General features: G+C 44.6%; 1 protein-coding gene across 8 annotated transcripts in view; it reads right to left on the minus strand.

The window, feature by feature from the left end:
* Positions 1 to 5,598: 5,598 nt before the first annotated feature.
* Positions 5,599 to 26,243, minus strand: part of LOC147880642 (uncharacterized) — a 168,310-nt gene continuing 147,665 nt past the window's right edge. For 2 of the 8 annotated variants that reach the window (XM_087371003.1, XM_087371006.1), the window contains exons 12-13: positions 22,391 to 22,474; positions 5,599 to 5,923 (exon numbers count right to left, since the gene is read on the minus strand). In XM_087371003.1, the coding sequence (XP_087227129.1) occupies positions 5,756 to 5,923; positions 22,391 to 22,474 (252 nt within the window). In that variant the 3' untranslated portion in view covers positions 5,599 to 5,755. Of the gene's footprint in view, positions 5,924 to 18,276; positions 18,385 to 22,390; positions 22,475 to 26,243 lie in introns of those variants that run through there. The other 6 variants (XM_087371004.1, XM_087371011.1, XM_087371010.1 and 3 more) reach the window with 6 other exon arrangements.

Raw genomic sequence — 26,243 nt, forward strand, 5'->3', positions numbered from 1 at the left:
AGGAATCAGCTCCATCCAGGTGTTTCACGTGGTTCCCTAGACATTCTTTTTCTTCAAGAACACAAACTGGATATAAGAGATTGCTCCAAGTCAGGAAAGCTGCTCTCAGGCCGGACTTTTTGGCTTCCTGCCTTGGGAACCAGAGGAGGTACATGCATTTCAGTTTCAGACTCTGTTCTCCCTCTGGTCATTGGACACGGTACCATAAGCCCCTCCAGGGTCCAGTGGGTTTTACTTCTGATTGACGGACGTAAGGTTGGTTTCCTCAACCTTTATGCTCCGAACAACAGAGGGGACCGTGTTTTGTTTTGGAAAGAGTTGCTCTCGTGGGCTGACATTGCGGATTCATGGATTATTGGAGGTGACTTCAACATGGTTGAGGCACCTTCGGATAAGAAAGGGGGTAGAGAAGGTGGTATCCACTCCCTTGAGAGAGCAGCCTGGGATGCCTTCTTGTTCAGGTTCAGTGGCAGAGATGTCTGGTCAGATGATGCATTTCTTGTTCAGTCTCAGTCACTTTTGTTTTCATGGTCGAACCATAGGGTGCAGATGCCTATCCATGCTCGGATTGACAGATTCTATGTGGGTGACTGGGCTCTTGATAGAGGGGGGACAGTTTGCATTGCACCCAGTGTTTCCACTTCAGACCATTTTTCGGTAATTTTGTCCATTTCAGAGCCTCATCTGAGAGGACGGTCTCATAGTATCAGGATCCCAGACGCCTTATACACGGATGAGACTCTCACAGAGGCAGTGTTGGAGATCTGGGTTTCTCACATGCAGGGGGGGTGGCCGGTCCTTCACATGTGGCCACAACACTTGACAATATCGACGACTTCTATCACTTAGTTGCTAGTGCTTGGCGTGGTGAGGTACTCAGGCGAGAGATCGGTATCCGCCGGAAGTTGGCAGCCCTTCAGACGGAGGAGCAGAAACGACCTTCAGATGCTTGGATACAGGAGCGCCTTGCTGCGGCAAGGGCTCACTTGCATACCTTGCTTGATCAGAGAGCAGAGTATGCCTTCCATGCACGGGAGTCCTTTTGGATACGGATGGGAGGGAGAGTCAATAAACACTTTTTCTCTACACTTAGCCCCAGACATAGTAGAGAGAGTGTCAGGCAACTTATTGACTCTGACGGCGTTTTGCAGTCCCATCCGGAGACCGTCATGCATTTAGCGACAGATTTTTATACCTCCCTTCTTTCCGCAGATCCGAACTCACAGGCCAGAGAGATGGCTAGAGATGAAGTTTGGCAGAGTTTACCTGTGTTGGTCACCCCAGAGATGTTATGCTCACTCGATGCACGCTTTACCAACACAGAGTTCAAGATTGCTCTTTCTGCCCTTCATAAGGGCAAGTGCCTTGGTTCCGATGGTCTTACTCTCTCTTTTCTTATAGCCTTTTGGGATATGATAGGTGATCATATTACTTCAACCCTGCAGGGCATTTGGGACTCGCGCGAGATGCCTGACTCACTGACCGAGGGACTCATTCACCTTATCCCGAAAGGTGGCAAGAGGAATTTTGTATCCCATTGGAGACCCATCACTCTTTTGGGCACTCTTTACAAAATCCTTGCCAAGGCGATCAGCATCCGACTACAACCCCTTCTTCCAGATCTCATCCATGATACTTAGACAGGCTTTGTGCATGGCAGGAGCATTTTTGATAATATCTTTTCCTTTTGGTGGGAAGCCACAGAGTGGGCTATGCAGAGTGGACAGAGGCTAGCAGTTTTACTCTTGGACTTCGAGAAAGCCTATGACAGAGTAGATTGGGGTTTTCTTGAGGGCACTCTTCTACGGTTTGGATTTTCAGATGCTTGGATCAGAGGGGTGGCCTCCCTTTACAGATCAGCCCACAGCCAGGTTTCGATTGAAGGGGTAAGGGGTGACAGGTTTCAGATTTCCAGATCAGTTCGCCAGGGATGTCCTTTATCCCCCTTCCTCTTTCTTTTTGTGGCAGAAGCTATGAGTATCTTCCTTAGATCTCAGGCTGAGCTTTTTGGGCTGAGACTGCCCTTGAGACAGGAGCAGGAGCTTTTTGACTGTGAGTTGGCTGATGACACTGCTATTTTTATTCAGGCCTCCTTGCAGTCACTTGATTCTTTCTGGACAGCCTTGGATATCTTTTGCTCAGCTGCAGGGGCACACATTAACTGGCATAAATCCTTTGGCTTTTGGATCAGTGATGAGGACACTCCAGGCTGGGGAGTTGACATTGGTTTTTCTTGGATTCAGAGGGGTGTTCCTATCAGGTATTTGGGATGCCAGGTAGGATTGGACATCTCTCTAGCACAGCAGTTTGCCCCAGTACTAGAAAGTATAAGGAAAAAGCTCCTTTTCTGGAGCTCTACCAAACTCGACCTTGCATCTAGAGTTGTGGTAGTGAACCAGGTTCTCTTGGCCACCTCCTGGTTCGTGTGTTCTTGCTGGTGCCGGTCTAGGGATTGCATCACTCAGCTCATCAGACCAGTCAAGAATTTTTTATGGAGTGGACTTGATGGCACAGCAGATGTTGCAGCAAGGGTGGCCTGGGAGACTATTATTCTCCCTACATGTGAAGGGGACCTTAATGTCATTGACCCGGACTTGCAATGTAGGTCTTTGCTTTGTAAGGTGGTGGTGAGGGGACTCATGCCTGGGCAAGAACCTTGGAAGGATATCTTTTTTGGACGCATTCAGGCTTGCACACCAACCTTGGGAGATGATTGGGTGGACAGCCCTCGATGGATTTTCACATCAGCCCCTCTCAGATCTCCTGCCTCTCCTCTCATGACTGCCATCCTGAAAGCTTGGGGGAGCTTCAGGAACACTCTTCGAAAGATTCCACCTTCTACCATCGAAGAGATTGATAGGCAGCCGATCATTTGGAATAATAGTATTCTTGACGAGCATGCCACACCACTGGGCACTTCCCATTACATGCAGTGGTCTAAATGGGAGAGAGGCCCCGCCTACATAGTAGGCACTTGGAAATCTTTTATTAGGCTACCTGTGGATCAGAGACTGCAGTCCGTGAGTCACCTCAGAGGGGTAGCATGCAGGATTCAGCAGATAGATGCAGCCATCCCGGTGGAATGGACAGTTGAGCTGCCTATTACTTCCACCACTTAGATGGGGGCTTTTTCGAGGACATCAGTTCCTTTACAGGTCATCGCTCTCCGAGGTCTCGGGGAAGACGCACTAGTCTATGATGTTGGGGATGAAGGTTTACTTCCTACATCCAAGGATGGCATTCTTCTTGAGGTTGCCTTTCAGCCTGTCAGGATTGCTGGTTTTGTGGACCTTGGAGCGGGCTTGCAGTGGTACTTAGACCCCGACCCTCTACTCTTGGCCTTGGGATCCTGGAGGTTGTGGTTATATGGAGGTGCACCTATCACGTGCTTGCAGTGGGACCCAGGAGAGTGGGAATGGATAGATCATGGGCACCGAGAGAGGGGGATTCCCTTCTTTCGTTTCACGGTTGGTAATGCCAAGAGGTTTCAGCTGAACAGTAGGGGTTGGATTCCCTCCAGAGCCCCCCATTGGGAAAGCTTCTTCATCACTACAGACTTGCGTAGAAATTTCTGGAGGAGGCTCTGGAAATCCCTTAGAAATAGAAAGATCACTCTTTTCTTTTGACTTTCTATTCATGCAGGGATTGCAGTGAACCTGTGGAGATCACGATTTGGGGCTGATCCCACTTGTCCTCGATGCCATTCTGCAGAGGAGTCAGTGCAACATTGCCTTTGGGACTGTAGTCAGGCGATGACTATTTGGAAAGGGGTTGCTCGGATACTCAGCATCTTTCACACTTCCCCTTTCTTCATGACTTGGGGCTCGGTCGCATGGTTATCTCTTACCGGGCCCCAGGTGTTTTATGAGGGTGAGCCTTCTTCTTGGGCACTCTCGGTCCGCCGGTAGGTGATAGAGCCCTGCTCTCTACAGGATGTACCACTTACTCCCTTCAGAGCTTCTCATGTTTCAGTGGACACCTCTTGGGAGATTTTGGCTAGCATTTCCTCTTGGCATATTTGGAGAGCCAGATGTAATGAGGCCTTGGATGGCACCCAGATACACCCATTACAGGTGTTCACGGGTATTTGGTCTGACACGGTTCACACTTTGATAGTCATATGGGCTAGCATGCAGGGCCCTTCACGGGCAGCCTCTTCTAGAAGGACTATATTTCTTCGAGTTTGGAGAGGTTCTCCCTTTTTCTCGGAGGTTTCTACCGGATTGAGATGGCACTATCAGCCTCAATCCTTTCTTTTTGGCTCTTGAGCTTTTCGTGCATTGCATGATGTATCCCGTATGGAGCTTGCTCTAACGGTTTTTCTTTAATACTGAATAGAAGTCTCTTTTTGCAAAAAAAAAAAAAAACCACCAACGAGAAACCTCTAACCAGGAGCAAACCATCTCTTAAATGTCTAGAGAGGTCAAGAGGTATGGTAGAAAGCATCCAATCTTGAGACTGATTTCTTGAGGGGTGAAATCAATGAATGAGTACAAAAAGGGTATCCTAGAATTTCATTTTAAAGGGTAATTTAAGAGTTCTACTTCTAGTTAAGCTATTTTTGAAGGGTGACATGGCAATTCTTTTCAAAAAAATTCCACCGTGGCACTTCTTTTGAAAGTTCATTTCTGTGCTTCGGTGTTGCAACCTTCAAATTTAAGCACCTGATCGTCTTTTAACATGTTCTCAAGATGTAAGGGCAACTTGAAAACTTGAGTAGTCTGTCCGAAGCATCACCTCAGCAAGTGAGGGGGGGAGGAGCAGCAGCTCATCATTGAAAAGCAATCACCTTTTACTCTCAATGCATCCATAGTTGACAAAGCCTCAATGCATCCACAGTTCACCTTTCCCCTTAAGTCATCCACAGTTCACATTGGCTGTGTATTCACAGTCTATCCCAGTAGCCCTTCCAAAGTCAGATATCCCATAAGCACCAGCGCTTCAACAGTGCTTCAAGAAAAGAACTCCTGTTCCTCTTGTTTTTCTCAAAATATATGTTACTTTTGTGTAGGTCATCGATGTGTAGGTTGGTGTCATTAGTCTTCTGCATCAGTTGACGGCTATTCAGCTGACGGTGTTGCTTCAGTTGTCCACCGCTGCAGTGATTGTTGTCCTTCGTTGGACATGCTGCAGATCGTCATAGGAGTTTTCCACTGCCCTCTTTGCCGACTTCAAATTTGTACCAGACCGATTTTACATCTAACAATAATTGTTCTAGTCTATTGGTAAGACTCCCTAAGCGGGGGGTCATGGTTTAAAATTCATTGGAGCTTATAATAAAGGTATTGGGTGGATTGGCATGGCCCAAATGTTAGCTGAATTGGGATATTCTACACAGCATCACGCTATGACAGCAGGCAAGATTGATAGAGCAAAAGAAGAAGAAAAATGTATCCATATCAAATTCCACACAGAAACTGATTGATTTCTCACCCCCCAAAAAATTTGTCGTTCTCCTAGGACAAGGGAAATTGGATAGTTTTGTGAAATTAAGCATCTTTAGAATAGGTTAATGGGGAGTGCAGGTAAGCAAACTAATGGTAAAATCAAGTGAGAGCCATATTCAACTAATAGTCATTCTTTTAAAATTGGCTTCCTTACAAGAACTTTCAATTTCATAATTTGACCTTCTACAAAGAATTAATCCCAGGCATTAAAATATATGGATTTGAACATCAGATACGACATCTGTTTTGCAGAACATTTTTTACTTTTGACTTGTATCACCCTTTGGAACAATCAATTATCAGTCATATTAGTAACCACCCCATGAGAATGAGACATTATGCAATGGGAACCATTGTTTGAGGAGCGTAACTGTCACTGAATGATTAGCTTGCCCATAAGCTTGGGAGAATCCATAGACATGAATGTTGCGCTCTTGAAGATGATGTTCTATTCGTCCCCCACCTAGCACCTTGCCCTCAAGCATTCAAGACATCATTGCAGACTGATTAATGATCTCATAGTTTTGCAGTTAAAGATCTGCCTAGAAAATCAATGACTGAAGTCCTATATGTGCTGACCAAAATCTTCCCTACATCCCTAAGCCATGAGATCGAATATTATCACGAGATTCAGATACAATCATTATAAATCTGTTCACACTACGATTAAGCAAATTCACTATGCCTCAAAACAAGAGCGCTAAGAAGGTAGCAAACATGTTATAATTAGGCAAAATCTCTATGCCCCCAAACAAGAGCATTACATATTGGCATACTATGCAATGCAGAAAGAAATTATGGCCTCCTGTGGCTTGAGACAATGGAAGCTACATAGCTAACACACTGTGAAGCACCTGCTCTTGCCTCGTCTCTCCAACAGATGCACGGATCAATGAGAAGGTCCATGGAAGCTGCGCTAATGTGTCCTCCAATATTTGCTATGTGCTAGCAGCTCACAACAGCCATGCTAGAACACCATAAGATGAGGGGCTCTGAGATCCTCTCGTGCTTATGAATTCGACCTCGGCTGCTCACTACATAACCGCCGTAATTATTGGTTTCACACAAATAGACAATCTCTGGAACCCATATTTATGAGCTTCTGATGGTGCTCCTTGTATGTAGGTATCACCTGCAAACATGTGGGAGCTGTCAATGCAGGAAGAAGGCAAGCTGGGCCTGCCTACAAGTCCACCCTTGCTTCCTTCTTCGTGCCACTCACCTGTTTACATTGTTGACCACCGGATCATTGCCTGGGCCAAAATGAATGACCATCTAGGTGGGTCCCTCAATGGCCTGGTGGGCCAACCTCTTGGAAGGCTGTAACATGGAGCATCAAGATGTATATTGCTTGGAGGCCAAACTGTGCTTTCTGTCTCTGCTCCATGGTGCTCCCACAACGACTATCTTCCACTGGCCTATCATAGGCCTCAAGGCTCGTCTAAAATCCAAAACTTGTATAAGTTGTATTTTGCAGTCTCTTGATTAGAGAATTACCGCTCAATCTGCAGCATTGTTTCACTATAAAAATTCGCCAGAATGCAGTCTCGTAAGGCACACATTGTGTCCCAACACAACTTGCTAATTCTGATACCAGACCAAAACATGATGCTCGTGTACCATAATCTAGCATATGTCCAAGTCGGTCATCCAGTGAAATTTTTGAGGGAATGGTTTCCGTAACAAGCATTGTCAGATCATCACTGCTGCAATGAAACCAGCTTCCTCACTCTTCCTGGTTCCTCATCTTTCTTCCATCCTGGACTGCTGCCGTCTCCAGCTCTTCTCTATTCTACTTCTCTACCTCCTCTCTTCCCTTGTTGTCACCTTTTCTTTTCATTTATGGGCCATTTCTCATCTCCCTTTCTTGATGGTGTCAGGCTGCTCACTTCTCTCTGGATGTCTTTTCTCTTGAGGCTTTTTTCCCTTCTCAGGGCACAGACCAGTCTACCAGCCAGTCCCACCCCCTCCCTGAATACCCCTTTACATATGCTTCATCGTATCCCCCCATTTATTGGTTTGCAGATCCATTAATAAATCTCCTGCAGCAAGCACGCCTGCCTTCTTCTGTCCTGGTAATCTGTATTTGAGCGTCCGTTCTGTTTATAGGCCTTTATTCTGCATTCTTTGTGAGGGGTTTTTAATAGCTCTCTTACCTACTCTTTGTTCTCTTCTTTCAAAAGATTCTATTGTTAATCCCCCAGTTGCGCTGAATGTCAGAAAATCAACCAAAGAAAACTTAGGGCATTAAAGGACTGCAAAAACAAAAGACCAACGTACCATACTCTCAACCAAGATGGTCAAAGTAACCTATGGTAGTGACAAACAGACTAGACAGAAAATAGCCACCCTGAAGAAGAGTGATGCCAAGTCACGTCATGTGCCGTGGAAAAAAAGAGGAAGTCACAGCTCCAAGTCCGCATCACAACAATCTTGAGCTGTAGGTGAGCTACCCTAGCCGTGATCTCAGATGCCTTGAAAAATGTGTAGGAGGTCAGTCCAGATAGATTAACAATATCTTCAATATCAAGAAACTGGCCACCCATCACCTGGAGGCAGCTGCCACATAGTTGATGCTTACTATGAGCTCCATAAGCAAAGGGATACATAAAACCCTTGAATCTCTGGTACGAAGTTACTATCCTGCACTGATTATAGCAAGCTCTAAAGCCTGGCGCTCTTCCAAGAAAACCAGAATTTCTTGCGTAAGTGATGCCACTGTCCCTCAGTAACAGTGGAAGGTGGATATCCGGATGTGGCTCAACAAGAAATGACTTCTCCAAATCTAAGTGACTGGGCAATCCCTGAGGCAGTGGTGCTAAATCTTAGCCTTCTGTGAGACATTGATGAATCATCCAAAGGCTCACAAATTTCATTTACGTCCCCACTGCCAAACCACCATGGAGGGTAACCAAAACAAGGGGAGATTTTCCAAGGCATTCTTCTACCCTCTCAAAGTTGCAACTAGAACTGGTGATAAAGATTTTTATGGATCTAAAGGGCCTCTTAGTGAGGGGACTATATGCCTGCTCTGCCATAGGGGTGAGCTGACATACATCACCAGTCCACATCACGTAGGAAGGAAGTTGGGAGGTCTCTTGAAGATCCTCCTCTCTTCTGGGTCCCACAGTACATGAGACTAGGATCTGCATACACCAAATACGCCCCAGGTTGCCAACCACGATGACTGTTGAAATGACATTTTTTTCCCCTCCAAGAGAAAAGAACCTTCTATTAAACTTGAGAGTGAACCATACAAATCAGTGATCCACAAGGCGCTGAGCATGGGGAAGAGAAAAACACACTGGTTGTTAGAAAATACTTGGAGAACCCAGCTTAGTGCCTAGGGAATCTCTAGAACAGGGACTAACAGCAAGGAGAAAGTGTATGCAACCACCGAATACCTCTCACTGTGATGATATAAAAGATACCGACAGACCAAGCCTTGCATAAATGCTCCTGCCTTTCGGCAGTAGCTCTAGAATTTGGAGTCCCGCGCTCCCACATGGCACGCACAGTGTAGATGATATCTTGCTAGATGGCAACCAAAGTGGCCTCATGGGGGGCTTCATGTCCTCCCATCACAAAACTGCAGCGGATAACCCAGATGTTCCAAGCATTGATACTGGACACCATCTCCCAAACCCTATCCTCTGGCGAAGGCTAAGAGCACTGATGAGAGGGACTAGTCGCATCGTAAGCCTCCGTCCTGAGAACATGCTGGCTCTAAATCCTGTAGGCTGGGGTGGCTACGTAAATGGAAAAGGCATGCCCTCCCTCCGTCAACCACACGACCATCCCCCAAATGAAGTCATGCTTCATCCTCCGCATGCTGGCCAAAATATGGAGGGCTCCCAACCATATCCTTTGCATTGCCAGCAGCCCAAAGACAATGCAGAATCATGTCTAGGACTCTTATTTGCACAATGAAGGTGTCTACCTTCCTCCCGCATCTGCTCCACCCATGGGTCAATGGGCAAGCCTCTGTGTGCCACCATTCAAAAAAAGCAAGAGATCTTTCGGGGCCTAAGGCTGATCCATTAATGTGACAAAAAGTGGGAAACCACCTCCAAGGGAGCCTATTACTCCAACCAATGGTGCTCTCGCGAGGGGGACCAAGCCAATGCCTCCAACTGCAGCCGTCATCCAATCCGAGTGGTGTAAGACCTCAAGTTTGTTTGAAGTGGTCGTAGAGATCCCCCCTTCCCTAGTTTACCCTCTTCAACAGCAGAGGCGGGTTCCCAGAGTTAGGTTTGTTGACAACAACCCTAATATATCCAATGACCATATCATGCTCCAATGCCTAGATGGTTCTTTCTTTTGGCACAGAGTCAAGATTGCGGTCAGACACAAGACCAGTGCAGAATTTGTAGGACCTTTGGGCATTTAGCCAATGCCTCCAACTACAGCCGTCACCCAATCCGAGTGGTGTAAGACCTCAAGTTTGTTCGAAGTGGTTACGGAGATTCCCCCCTCCATAGTGCACCCTCTTCAGCACAGCAAAGGCGGTTTCCCAGAGTTAGGGTTGTTGACAACAACCCTAATATATCCAATGACCATATCATGGTCTAGCGCCTGGATGGTTCTTTCTTTCGGCAGAGAGTCAAGATTGCAGTCAGATACAAGACCAATGCAGAACTTGTAGGACCTTTGGGCATTTTACCAAGGAATTCCCGAGAAAGAAGAAGAGGCCCAAAAAGCCTTCTGATGCAACTCCTCGTCCTCGACATGTGCCACACGACCTGCACCCGTTGCACCTGTCGTCTCCCACTGGGTTCCGATTTGTGTCTGTGCTCCTCCACAACCAAGAGGTGCCCTCACTCATCCCGGGCAGTAGAGGTCGGGGCTACGCACATTCATGTTCTGATTGCGACTAGTGACTCTCTTGGTCCTCTTAAGGCTGCGACCACAACTGTACTTGAGGCTACCCCCTACTTAGCTCAAGACACTACTACTCCAGATGCTGCCTGAATTACAGCTCCTCCCATTGATCCGATTGCAATTCCGTCCACTGACCCGATTGCAGCTCCTCACCTTGACCAGGTCGTTATTGTTGATGATTATGTCTTGGATAGGACCAATCCTGGAGCCTCTATAGTTCTTCGTAGTCATGGTTCGTTCAAGAAGCCCCATTTTTCATCCGCATCCCCCCTCACGGAGCGAGGGAAGGGGGTTGTGCATACTGTCTTCCCAGATTCGACTACGGGGATTTTATGTACCCGAGAACTCTTTTTCGGCCTTGGCAAATCTACTGGACTATCATACGAAAGAATTTGTACCCTCATCTTAAATGAGGCAGTGATTGGCATTCCTTTTGATAGGTGTCTTCCTCCTCAAGTGGACAAGCTCTTTCCCCCGTGGATTTTCCTCCACTTGGTTCTCTCCCTCGCCCTTCGAGCAAGTGGTCCTTGCCCTTGGAGGGGTTTGTTTATGCCACTAGGTCGGGTAAGGTGTTCCATGGTACTTCCTCCCGTAGATGAGGGTTGTAGTTGGAACATACAGGGCCTTGGTGATGTGCCACATCACCACCGTAGGCAGATTATCTGTACTCAACTTCATCCAAGTGTTAAAGGGCGTGCCATGATATTCTCTTTATTCAAGAACACAAGCCGAATGCCAAAGATTGTGCAAAGTTAGGTAAATTGCACTTAGGTCATATGTTGTGGCAACCTACTTTGAGCACTAGGGGTGGGGCTTGCATTGCAGTTTCAGATTCTATTCTCCCCCTGGTTGTTGAACATGGTATCATTTTTCCTTCTAGAGCTCAATGGGTCATTCTTTTGATTGGGAGACGTAAGATTGTTCTTCTCAACCTCTATGCCTTTAATAATAGAGGGGACCATGTCCTTTTTTGGAAGGAACTTCTCTCTTGGGCCCCCATTGCAGATTCATGGGTTATTAGAGGCAACTTCAACACATTGGGGTTGTCTTCCCACAAGGAGGAGGATAGAGAAGGAGGCATTCACTCTTTGGAGACAGCAGCCTAGGATGCCTTCCTGTTTCAGTGTAGAGGCAGAGATGTTTGGTTAGATGACGCCCTTCACACTCCGTCATAGTCACTCCAGTTCTCATGGTCAAACAGGAGACCTAAATGCCCACTCATGCATGCATTGACAAATTCTCTGTTGATGATTGGGCTTTGGATAAAGGTGGGTCAGTATGCATTGCTCTCGAGGTTTCTACTTAAGACCACTTTCCAATGGTTTTGATAATTTTTTAGCCTCATAGGCGAGGTCACTCTGTGATGCCTTCTATGCAGAGGAGGACCTCACTGAGGCAATTTTCTACATTTGGGTGTCTCATATGTTGGATGAAATGCCGTCCCCTTCACATGTGGGAGCAGCCCTTTTTGGTGTTAGTAGTAACTTCTATCACTTGGTCGCGAGTAACAGAAGGCATGCGATTCTCAAACAGAAGATTGGCCTTCGCCAACAGTTAGCAACCCTACAGAAGAAAGAGTAGAAACAGCCTACACTAGGATACAGGAGTGCCTTGCTACAACAGTAGACATTGTTAGATCAAAGAGCAGAGTATGCCTTTCATGCACGAGAGTCCTTTTGGATTCAAATGGGTGGTAGAGTCAATAAGCATTTCTTCTCTACTCATGGTCCGAGACATAGTAGAGAGAGTGTCTCATAGCTTATTGACTCCGACGGGGTATTACAGACACATCCGAATGCCATCATGCGTATAGCTACTAATTTTTACGCCTCCCTTCTTGCAGCACACCAGGGTACACCTGCCAAAGATGATGTCAGGTCTCCTATTTGGCAGCATATTCCACTTTTGGTGAAACCAGATATGACAATCTCGCTAGATGCACCTTTCACCAATGTGGAATTCAGGACCGCACTTCTTGCTCTTCATAAGGGCAAGTGCCCAAGTTCGGCTAGGCTTTTACCATCCTTTTGCATTGCCTGTTGCATGAGACTAGGGATCACATTACCTCAGCCCTACAGGGCGTTTGGGACTCTGGTACTATACTTGACTTACAAAGAGTCTCGTCCATCTCATTCCAAAGGGTGGGGTTGCAAAATTTTGGTGTCACAATGGAGACCTATCACTCCTTTGGGCACCTTATACAAAATTCTGGCACAAACAATTAGTCTATGTTTGCAGCCCTTTCTCCTGGATCTCATTCATGCCACGCAAACAAGCTTTGTGCATGGTAGGAGCATTTTTTATGATATCTTTTCCTTTTAAGAGGCTTCACATTGGGCTATAAATAGCAGCCAAAACCTAGCCATTCTACTCTTGGACTTTCAAAAATCTTATGACAGGGTAGATTGGGATTTCCTAGAGGGAACTCTTTTATTTTGGATTCTCAGATGCATGGATTAGAGGGGTGTCTTCTTTGTACAAATTAACCCACAGCCATGTGCTTATCAGAGGAATCAGGAGAGAGAGATTTCAGATTTCTAGATCAATCCGTCTGTGGCGGAAGCTATGACTTTCCCTGAGAGACATAATCAAGAACTCCTAGATTGTGAGTTAATGGATGATACTACTGTCTTTTTTTTACGCCACTCCTCAGACTATCATTTCTTTTGTGCCAGCCTTGGATATGTTTTGTACTGCAGCTAGTGCACACATTAATTGGAAAAAATCTGATGGCTTGTGGATTAGTGATGAGGACACTCCAGATTGGGGGGCTGATTTTGGATTTAATTGGATTCAAAGGGGTGTTAGTATCAGATATTTAGGATGCCAAGATGGTATGACTATCTCTTCTTCACAGCAACTTGCTCATGTTGGAGAGCATCAGGAGAAAACTGCTTTTTTGGAGTTCAGCCAAACTAAACCTTGCTTCCAAGGTGGTGGTTGTCAAACACGTTCTATTAGCCACAGCTTTGTATGTTTGCTCTTGCTGTGCAGCTCTAGGGATTGCATTACTCAGCTCAAGAGACCCATAAGGAGAGCTTTTTATGGAATGGGCTAAATGGCACCTCAGACATTATAGCTAGGGTGGCTTGGGAGACCTTGATCCTTCCCACACAAGGAGATCTCAATATCATAGACCCAAACTTGCAATGCAAGGCCCTATTTTGCAAGTTTATGGTAAGGGGGCTTATGCCTGGGCAAGATAGGTGGAATGACCTTTTTTATTCAATGCATATAATCTTGTACCGCTTCTTCAGGTGGAGATTGGAAAGGCATCACCAGATGGATTTTTACTTCACCATACCTAAGATCTCCTTTCTCTCCTCTTATGGCTACTATTCTGAAAGCTTGGAAGAGCTTCAGTAATACTCTTCGGAGAGTTCCCCCAACCTCTCTGGAAAAGATTGATAGGTAGCCTATCATGTGGAATGATAGCATACTCGACAAGCATGGCAGACCACTTGGCCAGTCTCATTATATGCAGTGGTCCAAATGGGGGAGAGGCAGGGGGAACCTGGAAAGCTTTCAAAAAGCTTCAGGGGATTGCCAACATCAATGGGTATGCCACCTCAAAGGAAGTGCGGGGATGATTCAGCAGATAGATGCAGCCTCTACCCGAGGATTGGGTGGATACAGATGATAGGCCGGTTGTTTGTTCTATTGAATGGGGGCTTTCTCGAGGGCAGGTATCCCTCTTCGTGTCATAGCCTTTCGAGGAGTACATGAGGATGCCTTGGTCTTTGATGCCAGTCGGATGGAGGGCTCTATCTAGATCTTCAAATGATATTCTTTTGGGCATTCCCTCTCAGCTTGTCAGGATTGTAGGGTTTGTTGGGATCTTGGAGGATTTGGCTATATGAAGGGCTCCCCATCAAGTTTTGAAGTGGCATCTAGGAGAGTGGGAATGGATTGATGCAAGGCACCAAGAGGAGTCTCCCTTTCTTTTTATTATACTGAGAAGTAATGCCTGGAAGTTTCAGATCAGTTTTAGAGGGTAAAGACTCTCTAGAGCCCCTCATTGGGAGATCTTTCATGTTTTTGCCAACCTGTAGAGAGTCTTTTGGAGAAGACTCGGGCAATCCCTTAGGAATAGAAAATTCAATGCTTTCTTTTGACAGTCTATTCATGGAGTCATGGAGGGAGTGCAGTGAACTTATGGAGGTCCAAGTTCGGGGTGAATTCTACTTGTCCTCGCTCTGCAGGTCTGTTGATGAGGAGTCAATTCATCATTGTTTATGGGACAGCAGACAAGCGAGGGTTATTTGGAAGGGGATTGTTAGGATCTTCAGTACTTTATCTCCTTCCCGTTTCTATATGACATGGGGTTCCAACGTTGGCTCTCCCTCTTTGAGAGGCAGGACTCTTCTTGAGCTATTTCAGTTCGACAACACTAAGTTGAGTACTGCTCTCTAGATGACATTCCCTTCTCCCCCTTCAAACCAGTGCATGCTTATGTGGATATCTCTTGGGAGATATTGGCAAGTACTGCAATGTGGCATATGTGGAGAATCAGATGCATAGAGGCATTGGATGGATCTCACGTCCATCCCTCTCACACCACGGCCAGTATTTGGACTGATACCATAGATACTTTAATGACCATTTGGGCCACCATGCAAGGTCTTCTCAAGCAACCTCTACCAGAAGCGATATTTTTATCAAAGAATGGAGGGGCTCTCCCTTCTTCTCAGAGTCTATAGTAGGACTGAGGTGGCACTCTCAACCTCCTCCGTAGTTTCTTTCCAGTTTGTACTGAGGCTTTCTATTGATCCATTCTAGGTGACTCTTTTGTTCATGCAATGCATGATGTATTTCCGCTCTGAGCTAGCTCTTGCGGGGTTTTTTGCATTTACTTAATAGAAGTCTTTTTCATTGTTTTTTTTGAAGTCTCCGAGCATCCTATGCGAACTACTTAAAACCAATTCCTCAGATCTCACTGAATCTTTTTGAGAGGCCAGTCCTCCCATAACCAAAGGTGCCATTCTGCCCCTCCCAACCCTCCAAAACCTGAACTAGCTTAATGGTCCTATCCTTGCCTGAGTGGCCTATCACTCCAACTCTGCCACTCAAGCAAATCCAAAACCCTTCCTCTGCTATACTCTATAGAATCTAAATTGGTAGGAGTCAAGGAACTACCACATAAACTGAGTCGTCAGAGGTACCAAGGTCCTCAAGAGCTGCCCACACCAATGGTGGAGGGCCGAGGCATATAGTCCCTCCACCATGTGTTTGGGATTGAAGCAGGGCAATATGTTACTCTTCTGAAATGCAATGCCAACCTGGCAGTATATATATATATATATATATCACCTGTGGAAACACCAGCGTGAGGTTATGTACCACGCCACCGTCAAGAGGACTCGATTGACCACAAGGGCCCCTCCTACTACAGAAAGTTTGGCTGAGCTCCAATACAAAAGCTTGCACTGTGCACTCTCCAATATTGGGGCAATATGCTACTCTGCTGAAATGTCAATGCCAACCTGGCAGTATATATATATATATATATATATATATATATCACTGTATGCCCCATCAGAATCCATCGGAAGCCAAGCGCAGTCCCCTAATGCTGGCCAGATTATAGGATCAGGCATGAGAGTAATGGGTCTCCAATCTGCAAAAGACTCACACAAATGTTTTTTAAAAATAATTTAATCAATCATTTCTTCCAACTGGCTGGCATCTTTTGAATTCAACCATATATAATAATGCTGGAGAAATGGTATCCCAATATTGTAGGAAAAACTCACCATGAGACCATTCCAACCCGGATTTTTCCACTTCCCACATGTTCTTTTGGCATCTTTGAGTCTCTCTCTTTGAAAGGAACTTCAGGACAAAAAGGGAGTGACATATTGAAGAAGCTCCTGCCGAGGTGACATCACATCATGAGCCTGTGAATCAACCTGCTCAAATTATGTAGCAAAGTGGCCAGCACATGCCTGAGCAAGTTGTGCCCGCGAGTTAGTCCAAGTACCATCCAAATTTTTAACTGGGCATATATTTGCATATTGCCTCTTATGATGCAAGCCTTTAAAGAACTCCTTAGAGGATCAGCCCTTATCAGTGAAGGCCCTCTGCCTGGCCCTGGTCTCCCACTACTCAACCTTTCTACGATCATTGCATCGAAGAAAGTATGTAGCCCGACATAGGCAAGCAGCTTCGGCTTGAGATAAGTCCTGGAAATGATTAATTTCTGTCAACTCCTAGCAGGTACTTTTAGCCTTGGCAACATCCTCTCTAAGATTATGCATGTACTTATTGCCATAAAATGCTACATATAAGGAACAAAATCCATCCAAGCATAATCAGCATCAATGTGACAGTGTGTCCAAAGAGGAGCTATAGCATCTTGCACCATACTTTTGTATGCCTCATGCTGCAAATAATTGTTGTTTGCAAGAAGCAGCATTTTATCTGGCAATGTGTCAATGTGCATATCATAAAAGGACAGCTGCAACCAAAGAGAAACATGATCTGAATGCAGGAAAGCATAATCAGCCCACATATTGCAAGTGAAGGCGCCATATTGATGTGCATTAAACAAATATAAATGACAAAAAGGAACTCAAAATGCAAACTGCAGTTTATCCTAAAAAGCATAACCTGGAATCTCTTTCTAGAGATCAACAAGGCCACATTTGGAGAGTAAGTGAGTCCATTGCACTCTCTCGGAGGAAAGCATATACGTATGGCCAGATATGTTGTCTCCTGGCTCTTACACATTATTAAAATCCCCAAAGAGAGAGGCATTTTGCCTCCAAGGATATAGCAATATATCTCGCCAAGTCAAAACTCTAGAATGTGATGTGCATTAAACAAATATAAATGACAAAAAGGAACTCAAAATGCAAACTGCAGTTTATCCTAAAAAGCATAACCTGGAATCTCTTTCTAGAGATCAACAAGGCCACATTTGGAGAGTAAGTGAGTCCATTGCACTCTCTCGGAGGAAAGCATATACGTATGGCCAGATATGTTGTCTCCTGGCTCTCGCACATTATTAAAATCCCCAAAGAGAGAGGCATTTTGCCTCCAAGGATATAGCAACATATCTCGCCAAGTCAAAACTCTAGAATGTGATGATTGCGGAGCATAAACCAAAGGAAACTAAAAAATGTCTCCCACAATGCATTGCATAGTAATCATAGTTACCAAGGAACGGTGTTCTGACATCCGGAATGTCTGGAACGCCATTCTAGGGAAGGAGGGCGAAACCGGAACGGCCTCGGAACATCCCAAAAAACATTTTTTCCCCCTTTTTGCACTTTGAAAGTTTCAAATGGGTATTCTAGAGCTTATATGGAAAGTTTAAAGCTGTAAAATGTTAGTTTCTTTCATTTTCTAGCATAATCTTATGTCATCTAATGACGTGTCGTGTATCATGTGGCGTTCCAATTCCCATTCCCCCGTTTCCCCTTCCAGGAACGTTCTCGTTCGGACACCTTAATTTCTGGACGTTCCTGTTCCCTGGTAACTATGATAATAATCCAACAACCATTCCAGTCATTAAAAGCCACAACTAGTTGAAGGGCATGTTTTGTAAGAAGAACCACAAAAAGGAGTTCTCAGCCGCATAGAAAATATCGTATCCCACAAAATGCCCAGTTTGGCCTGATGATCATGCCCCTACAAGGCCACTATATCAGGCTACAATCTCTTGACATAAGCCCAAACGGTCTTCCATTTCGTAAATCACACAATCCCTGTACATTATATGTCAAACACTGTATTTTTGGCAACGTATTTACAGATATGTACAAACTATCGCACATGAAAAGATAGTTAAGATTGCATATCCACCTCAAGATCCAATACATGATCCTCAAGGCCAAGTGATCAAAGGGAAACCTCATCTAGGAACAGAGTATGGCTGGTAGTCACGGCAGCCCAAGCAATGCCCATACCAGAATTCTCAGCAGGGGAGTACCCATTAGAAGATTGACCCATCCATGTACAATGAGGAAGATTCCTCTTGGCCATAGACAGTTTTCCTCAAGGTTTGCCAACCTTCATTCAAGGATGTATCATGTGTCCTTTGCTATTACTTGAGCTGCAGGAGTCATTTGAGTATTAACACTGCTAGTAGAAAACGACCTTAGCCTTTACTTTATCCTAGACAACACTAGCCGGCTTATTCATTTTACTTTTAAGTCCAGAACGCCCAAGGGCATCCTCATTTTGCATGGAAGCAGGTATTGCTTTAGGAGGCATCTTATGCAAGGCCAATGGACATTGTGAAGCCATATGGCCAAACTCCTGCATAATCATAACAAGCTCCTGCAAAAAGACCCCATGTGAGCTTGTAAAATGCCTTGCCATTGCTACATTATTCATACTAATAGAGTACGGTTCTGCGTAGGGACATCCGTATCCATTAGTATGCAAAGCCTGTTTGAATTTTCCATCCTGCCTAGGCTGACACACCGCCTTGCCTAATGAACACACACACACATTTTTTAAATTAAAAAAATTGCATTAAGAAAACATTACATTCATAGTTGTCCCAAAATGGGACAGCTACTACTCAAAACTAAAAACAGTAATAAAAAACCTCCAAACTAGGCCTGAGGAAGGTCTCCAAGGGAATGAGCATCATGTAGAGCCCGAAGCAAAGAAGCTCGAAAGTATGGAAAGGCATTCATTGAAGAGTGTTCCTACTTTTGAATGGTACGAGCACAATACAATGACCAAAGAGCCCAATATCAACACAAGAAGAAGAAATGATCATACTCCGGGATGGGAGCATATCTTCCAAACAACCAAAAGTGCTTCCCAAAGGAAGTGGAGGGAAAACGAGCTCGAGGCCCTGTCATCAACCTGAAAAAGAGATCCCGTGCAAGAGGACAGGTCCAAAACATATGCAAGCCCCTCTCTCGTGAATGAGAACAAGTGGGGCAAGCCGAAGAAGCAATGCACATGGCAAGCAAGAAATATCCCGCTGGAAAAGCCCCAACCAAACAGTGCCATTGGAAGACTCTTTACTTGACAGGTACTTTACTGCTCTAGATGCACCGAACACAAGTTCTCTACCAAGAAAGGGACTTATTCAAATGCCAAAGTGATTTCCATGGTCCTGAATCCAAGGTCGTGGAAGCAAGAAGCGATATGCCCTCTTGGAAGAAAGATCCGCGAATGAAAAGGAAGAGTAACCTGGAATCTCACGATCAAGCCGCCAATCCGGTAAGGGGAGAGTAGAAAATAGGCGAGAGACAGGCTAAAGAGGCTGCAACAAGGTAGTAATATTACGCCAAATATATCTATAATGCAGCCCTAAGCAATGTTGTCTCCTGGCCTGTGGAAATGAAAGTGTGTAACCATGATCATCCACAACATATGCCACTATAGAAACTCCCAATGGATACAGGAAATACACCTTGCGAGGCTACAAGTGAGCTAAAGGAAGAGGGAAGACCCGACTCCAATGAAGACTCTAGAATCAAAGTGTGTTACTAGGATCTGGAGGTCTACCGGACTAGTGGAGATAAATCCAGAAGCTGATGCCAACCCTGAATCAATCGAGAAGAGAACGGACATAAATACTAACAGAAAAGTGACCAAATATCACATCAGAAATAGCCAAGACCAAAATGGCCAAAAGCCTTCATATGTAGAGAGGTGAATAAACAAGACAACATGAGGGTCCATAGCTGATGCTTTTCCAAAAAGGTAGGCAAGAGCGCAGCCTTGTGGGTGAGCAAGTAAAGATCAAGAATGTTCAAATTCCATGGAGCCTGCGCAAATAGACATAATTGCTTTTGAGAAGGCGGAGAGCCTTACACACACGTTTTTTTTTTTTTTTGCAATAAAAAGCATTTACATTCATAGCTGTTCCAGTGTGGAACAACTACTACTCATACGAAAAAACTGACAACTAAAAGCAATAAAAGTTGTTCCAGTAAAGAACAACCAATACAAAGGCCCTAAAAACACTCAAAAAACACTTCTAGTTGAATCACCGAAAGGTCTCCAATACAATGTGCATCCTGCAGAGAGTAAAGCAAGGAGGAATGGAAAAAATGACAAACATCCACAAAAGTGCCTTACACACACACACACACACACACACACATACACCTTCACCTTTTTTTAATAAATAAAAGCAATTCTCATTCAGCCAAAATGTACACTCATAGCTGCTCCAAAGCGCGCGCACACACACACACACAAAGCAGCTATTTACACACATGTGCGTGAGCATGCACGAACGCATGCATGCATGCTTGCACACGCAAACGCATAGCGCACACAAAAGCACACGCACAAACATTTTTTTTTGTGAGAAGAATATTTTATTGCTGTGAAATAATTACATTCATAGATACTCCAAAAGCGGAGTAACTACTACTCAACCGAAAATCTCAGTATAAGGCATATATACATCATGGTCAATCAAATGAGTCTGAAAGCAATCATAAAATGATTGCCGCAGAGATCGTTTGAAAAAAACAAAAGATGGAAAAGTAGGATCACCAAAGACTCTATGATTTCTATCCATCCATAGAGTCCTAAGTGCCCAGTAGCGCACCCAAACAAAAAATAAATCAAAACCCTGTCCAGCTGGATGAAAATCAAATAACCAGAAGAACCTGCCAAAAGTAACAGTAGGAAATCTCGCTCGAAGCCCCTGACGAATGAGAGCGAGGAAATCACAAGTATGTGGACAGTGCCAGAAAATGTGAGGCACAAATTTAGCAGAATGTAGACATCTGTGACAAACAGCCGAGGCAATATGTCTATGCGCGAGTAACTGCCTAGATGGAAAAATGCCAAGTAGGACTCGTCACAGGAAAACCTGTTGCCGAAGAGGAACTTTATAATGCCAAAGGAGACGTAGCCGCTTCCTCCACCACTTTGATGGGCAATCCATATGCCAAACAGAATTGGCTCTGTCAAAAACCCAAGACGGAGGTAACAACACTTTATATAGAGAAGGCATTGTGATATGTGACGGCTTCAAAGGACGAGTTGAAGAAGAGGAAGAATAAAGAGTCCAATCCTCAAGCCTATCCTGAAGTTCCAAACGAGGTACCGGCAAGAAAGGTTGAAGTATTTATAAAATTTTGTGCCATAAAGGACAATAATGAGCTCCCAAACTGTACTTACTCGCAGCCACAGAAAAAGATAAAAGAGAGCCATCATCCTGAATTACATCCGCCACAGAAGCAATAGCTTTGAAAGATGTAAAATAAGAACACTTGGGTTCTTGTATAGCCAAAGGAGGGTGGAATACTTTGGACCAATAAATATTCTCAGCCCTCAAAAAATTTTCCACCAAAGAATCCCTGCCATTCCATTCCAAGTGGGATAAAATATGCTTCCAATCAAGAAGCAAATGAGAGACAGAAGGGCAGTAGCCTCTGATCTTGCCTTGAATAGAGCCAAGTAGAAAATCCCACTGTGTAGACTGCCAATGCCCAAAAGCAGAAGTATCAATATGCAACAAAAGAGAGCGGATCATGAAAGCCCAAGGCTAATCCCCTTCCATAAATTCCAACATCATTTTCTCCCTATCAGCAAGTATATGCACTTGAATATTGAGTATGTTCAACCCCCGTGCATCTTTGGAGAACAGAGACGATGCATAGAGAGTAATCTGAGACTTTTCTTGCCATTTTTTGAATGCCAAAAAATCTCCATGATAGCAGACATAAAGGAAGCCAGATCTGCCTTAGTAAACAAACACACACACACACACACACACGAGATGCACCTATGTAAATAATAACTCTTTATCCTTGCCGTGTCGTTCCTGTTACAAGCATTCAAAGATGTAACTACTCCAATGTCTTCAAACCACTGCTTACACCTTGCTATCAATGATGCATGCATTATGATTTTCAGCAAATAGAATCATTAAGAAAATAAGGACCACCTTAAACTGTGAGAAGCGCATTCTTCTAGTACACCTTTATTACATCTATTTTGAGAATATAAGTGAGCTTAAATGTGTGCGTAATCATGTATTAAAGCACAAGTGCAATGAGAAACATGTTTGCAAGCAAGAATATTTTGGTTTGCTTCAGCAAATTGTTAAAGCATAATCTTAAAAGCCATACCTGAAGCTTTAGATGCTTGAGATTATCTTGTGTATGATTGAATATGTCTGCATGATAAGCCATTCTTCTGTCACCTCTCACTACCTAGAAAAATAAATCAAAATAATTCTTATTAGCAACGCACTTGTTACCATGCATCGATGTTTGTTTGCCACGTGCACATGTGCAAGTCCATGTTTGTGCTTGTATGGTTGTCAAAGGGTTTGGGTGTGGGTATTCATATTGTGTATGTGAGTGGGGGGGGGGGGGGGCAGAGGTGGGGTGCAATGTGTGTGTGTGTGTGTGAGAGAGAGAGAGAGAGAGAGAGAGAGAGAGAGAGAAAGAGAGAGAGAGATTGAAACAGATTTGGCACTCCAAGGTTCCACTATGCCAACATGTCTTTTTATGGTGTGTTCTCTTGGGGGTTGTTCCGTCCGGATAGCTTTTATCATGCAGACCTATTGCTCCAGCTATATGTCGTCGGTGTTTAGCTCCAAGGGAATCAATATCTCGTATCTTTTGGCATTAGCCTTACACACAGAGCTTCTTGGGCATCCTCCGACACAAATTGAGAATGCGATTTTCTCAAGCTTCTTTTGGAAAGCCTTTTTGGTTGTTTGGGATCTATCCTAAACGCCTAGATTTTGATTTGTTCTTTACCTGGGTTAGCTACTGGGCACTCTAGACTCTCTGGAAAGCTAGAAACCACAGAGTCTTTGGTGATCCGGTTTTTTCTACTTTTGTTTTCTTCCATCACTCTTTGCAACAATCGCTCTTCGATTGTTTACAAACTCACTGCATAGATCAAGATGTATATTTGTCCTACATAAACATTTTTGCTTGATGTAATATTTCAGCTTGCCAGTTTTTTTCTAGATAGCTATCTTGTAATATAAAGCATTCAAAGTTTTCACGAGAGAGAGAGAGAGAGAGAGAGAGAGAGAGAGAGAGAGAAAGATGTATTAATGTCTTCGACAAGCCTCACGAGCAAATGAGACAAAAGTACAATAAAAAAAGTAACTCATACAAGCCAGTATTGGTTGATGCAATGGCTCGCTAGGGCCCTTGCTGAGTGCTATACTAAGAAACTCAAGTACTAGAACTAGAACTCAAAAACCAAAACTCATAAATCCTAAGATTGTAGAAGATGTGATTGCCTATGTGATCGGGGAGATCAGCTGTGATCCTCGTGCCATGACAGCCCTCTGGTGGGATATGATTGTATCTGTCTCTGCCAGGTCGTCTCTCACTAAAGCGGGGGGCATGGCCTCCGTGATCTTTGTATCCGGTGGGCCATATCAAGTGTTGACACCTCGACTCTAGGGATTCCCTCAAAGTAGAGTCGGGATAGGCCAGACCTCCATCGTGCATGTTGTGGTCAACCTTTGCCCTGTATGTGGTCTCTGTGTGTCTAGATCCACAACTCCACGTCTTCTCTTCCGCTAATTCACTATGCCCTCATATCAGCTAGCTCCTCCTCATATGTTCTGGGGCTGACTTGAACATGTAGAGGTCTGTGGCAAGTCCTTATGTCTAGTCTAGCGCTGTCCCTTGTGCCATCGTCACCTCCTATTGTTTCATCACACCTCAATCAGAGTCTCTCTATCATCACATCTCGATCAGGTCTAGACCAATGCAAACCTGATCATGAAATTGGATCCACCGAGAAAGCGGCACAAAACCAGGCCCCTCTTGAAAAACGCAGTGGTAACATTCAGGAATCTCTAGTAGTAGGCATGTACATAAGAAGTGCTCCTCTATCTTCACCTCCAATTTGCCTAGTCTACACATCCACTACTCTTTAGGTGTGCTCCTGGCTCTCCCTGCCTCAATCCTCAGCTGGTGGGAGGAGACCCGTAGATGGCCAATGCCAATCCTCAATGCATGTGAGACTCCTTTGTCTTTGAGGTACTCAGGTCCAGTAATCACTCCATTCTCTGATAGTCTCAAGAAGTGATTGTGTAGAGCTGGATCTTGGTGGGGAACTCCTGGTCCCCCCCAATCCGCGACATATAGAGCTAGAGTAGATCCAACTATATGATACACTTGGTCTCATCTCGTGGGATAGGAGGTATGGTGTGTCAAAATTGTACTGAAAAGGGGATAGTTGATCCATCTGAATACCCTGACTAGCAAACATCTAGATATACATGCATACCGTGCTAATATCTCTATTTGCAAGTCATTTGGATGACTCTAGTGCAAATCTCGATAGCCTCAGCTAGGCAAGCCCAAACCCTATGAAGGTGCATCGTTATCTGAAAAATGGCATCAATTTGGACTGGTGTCATTGTAAACTCTACATGTACTATCTATGAGGGGCTAAGGGCTTACTCCGAATCATCTAAGATCCCATAATCACCTGTAGCCTCTCAAATCTCCTCCAATCGATCGTTGAGAGATCACTCCCCCAGAAAGGTGTTGCACCAAATGGCTGACGGTCTCACTAGTGTATCAAACACCTGTAGCCTCTCAAATCTCCTCCAATCGATCGTTGAGAGATCACTCCCCCAGAAAGGTGTTGCACCAAATGGCTGACGGTCTCACTAGTGTATCAAACAGCCACCCTTTCATCCGGAGGGCTTAGATGTGTGCTTAGAAGCATTAATGCTCTAGTCGGTCCGAAGCTCCCTGATCTCTTGTTAAGTCATGCCCTGGCTGCATGAATCATCATGAAAATTGTCGCGTCAAGACAGCCCTAGGTAAGTCTATGACTCCATGATCTCCATTGGCTCCCCTAAAATCTTCTAGTGGCCTCATGGGCCTATAAGACAAAGTACAGCAAAAAATAGTTCCACATACAAGCTGCCATAGACTGGCTCAAGGGCTTGCTAGGGGCCGCTGAGTGTTCGCCACCTAACAAGTGTTGTCATTAGTGCTCCATCACACATGATCGCTACCGCTTGGAACACATTTCACAAAAATCCATAGTCTGCCTAACGTGGCCGTCCATCTATGGGTCAAAGTTAGATCTCTAATGCCATGTTGTGTTCAAAAGGACCCACGCGTCCACTCTACTCCAAGTGCTCCAATGAGCCACCTAGCCACCCACCTCATACCTTCCAAAAGAGGTCCTTGCAAAAATGCAGATGAGGGAGGGGGGTCTTCAGCCCATATATTACAACCACATTTGAAAAGGAAACACTTAGTAACTTGACCTAAGGATATTTCAAAGAAAGAGAAATCTAAAAGTTCAAGGGTTTCACAAACGAGTAAGGCCTGAGAGATTGATGGCTATCTCTGGTGGCTATGCCGATTCAAGATTATATAGCCATATTTACAGCCAAGCCACAAAGTAGATATAATTTAGACTAGTTACATGGTCTAACAGCATACATGCAAAGTTGTGGTAGTCAGACATGGCATCCCGTGATGCTCTAACAACCCTCACTAAGCTTAGTGAGACTCCTTGCTCCCGCCTATTGAGAGATGCAAATCGGTATTTGTCTTTTAATTTTCCATGCTTTCCTTGTATTCGATTGGCTCTCACCTTATGCATGCCTTGCTTTTGTAAAGGCCTTTCGGCAAGCATTTACTCTCATGTTGATCATCTTTTGTCAAACAGGCTAATCACACCGTGTTGACTAGCTAGAATACAGTCGCTCCACCTTGCAATACCTACAAGATCCTCACAAAATCCTTTCATGTTAACCTTAGTGGGTTCTATTAGACACCTCTTGTCTAAGTCAAACGTCATGTAGATAACAATTTTGCTTTTGGAAAGTCATGCAGTATCATCGTAACTCTTACAAATACAAGACTATGATTTCAAGAAGGCTAGTGAGAGAGTTGCTTGGTTTTACCTTGAAAGCAAAAAGATCTACACTAGAGTCCGTTGACAACAGGATTCGTGCATCTCAAGTTTGTATTCATG

Source organism: Dipteris shenzhenensis, chromosome 32 (assembly GCF_047967505.1).
Source record: "Dipteris shenzhenensis isolate YYH24624 ecotype China chromosome 32, Dip_SZ_1.0, whole genome shotgun sequence".
Classification (NCBI taxonomy): Eukaryota; Viridiplantae; Streptophyta; class Polypodiopsida; order Gleicheniales; family Dipteridaceae; genus Dipteris; species Dipteris shenzhenensis.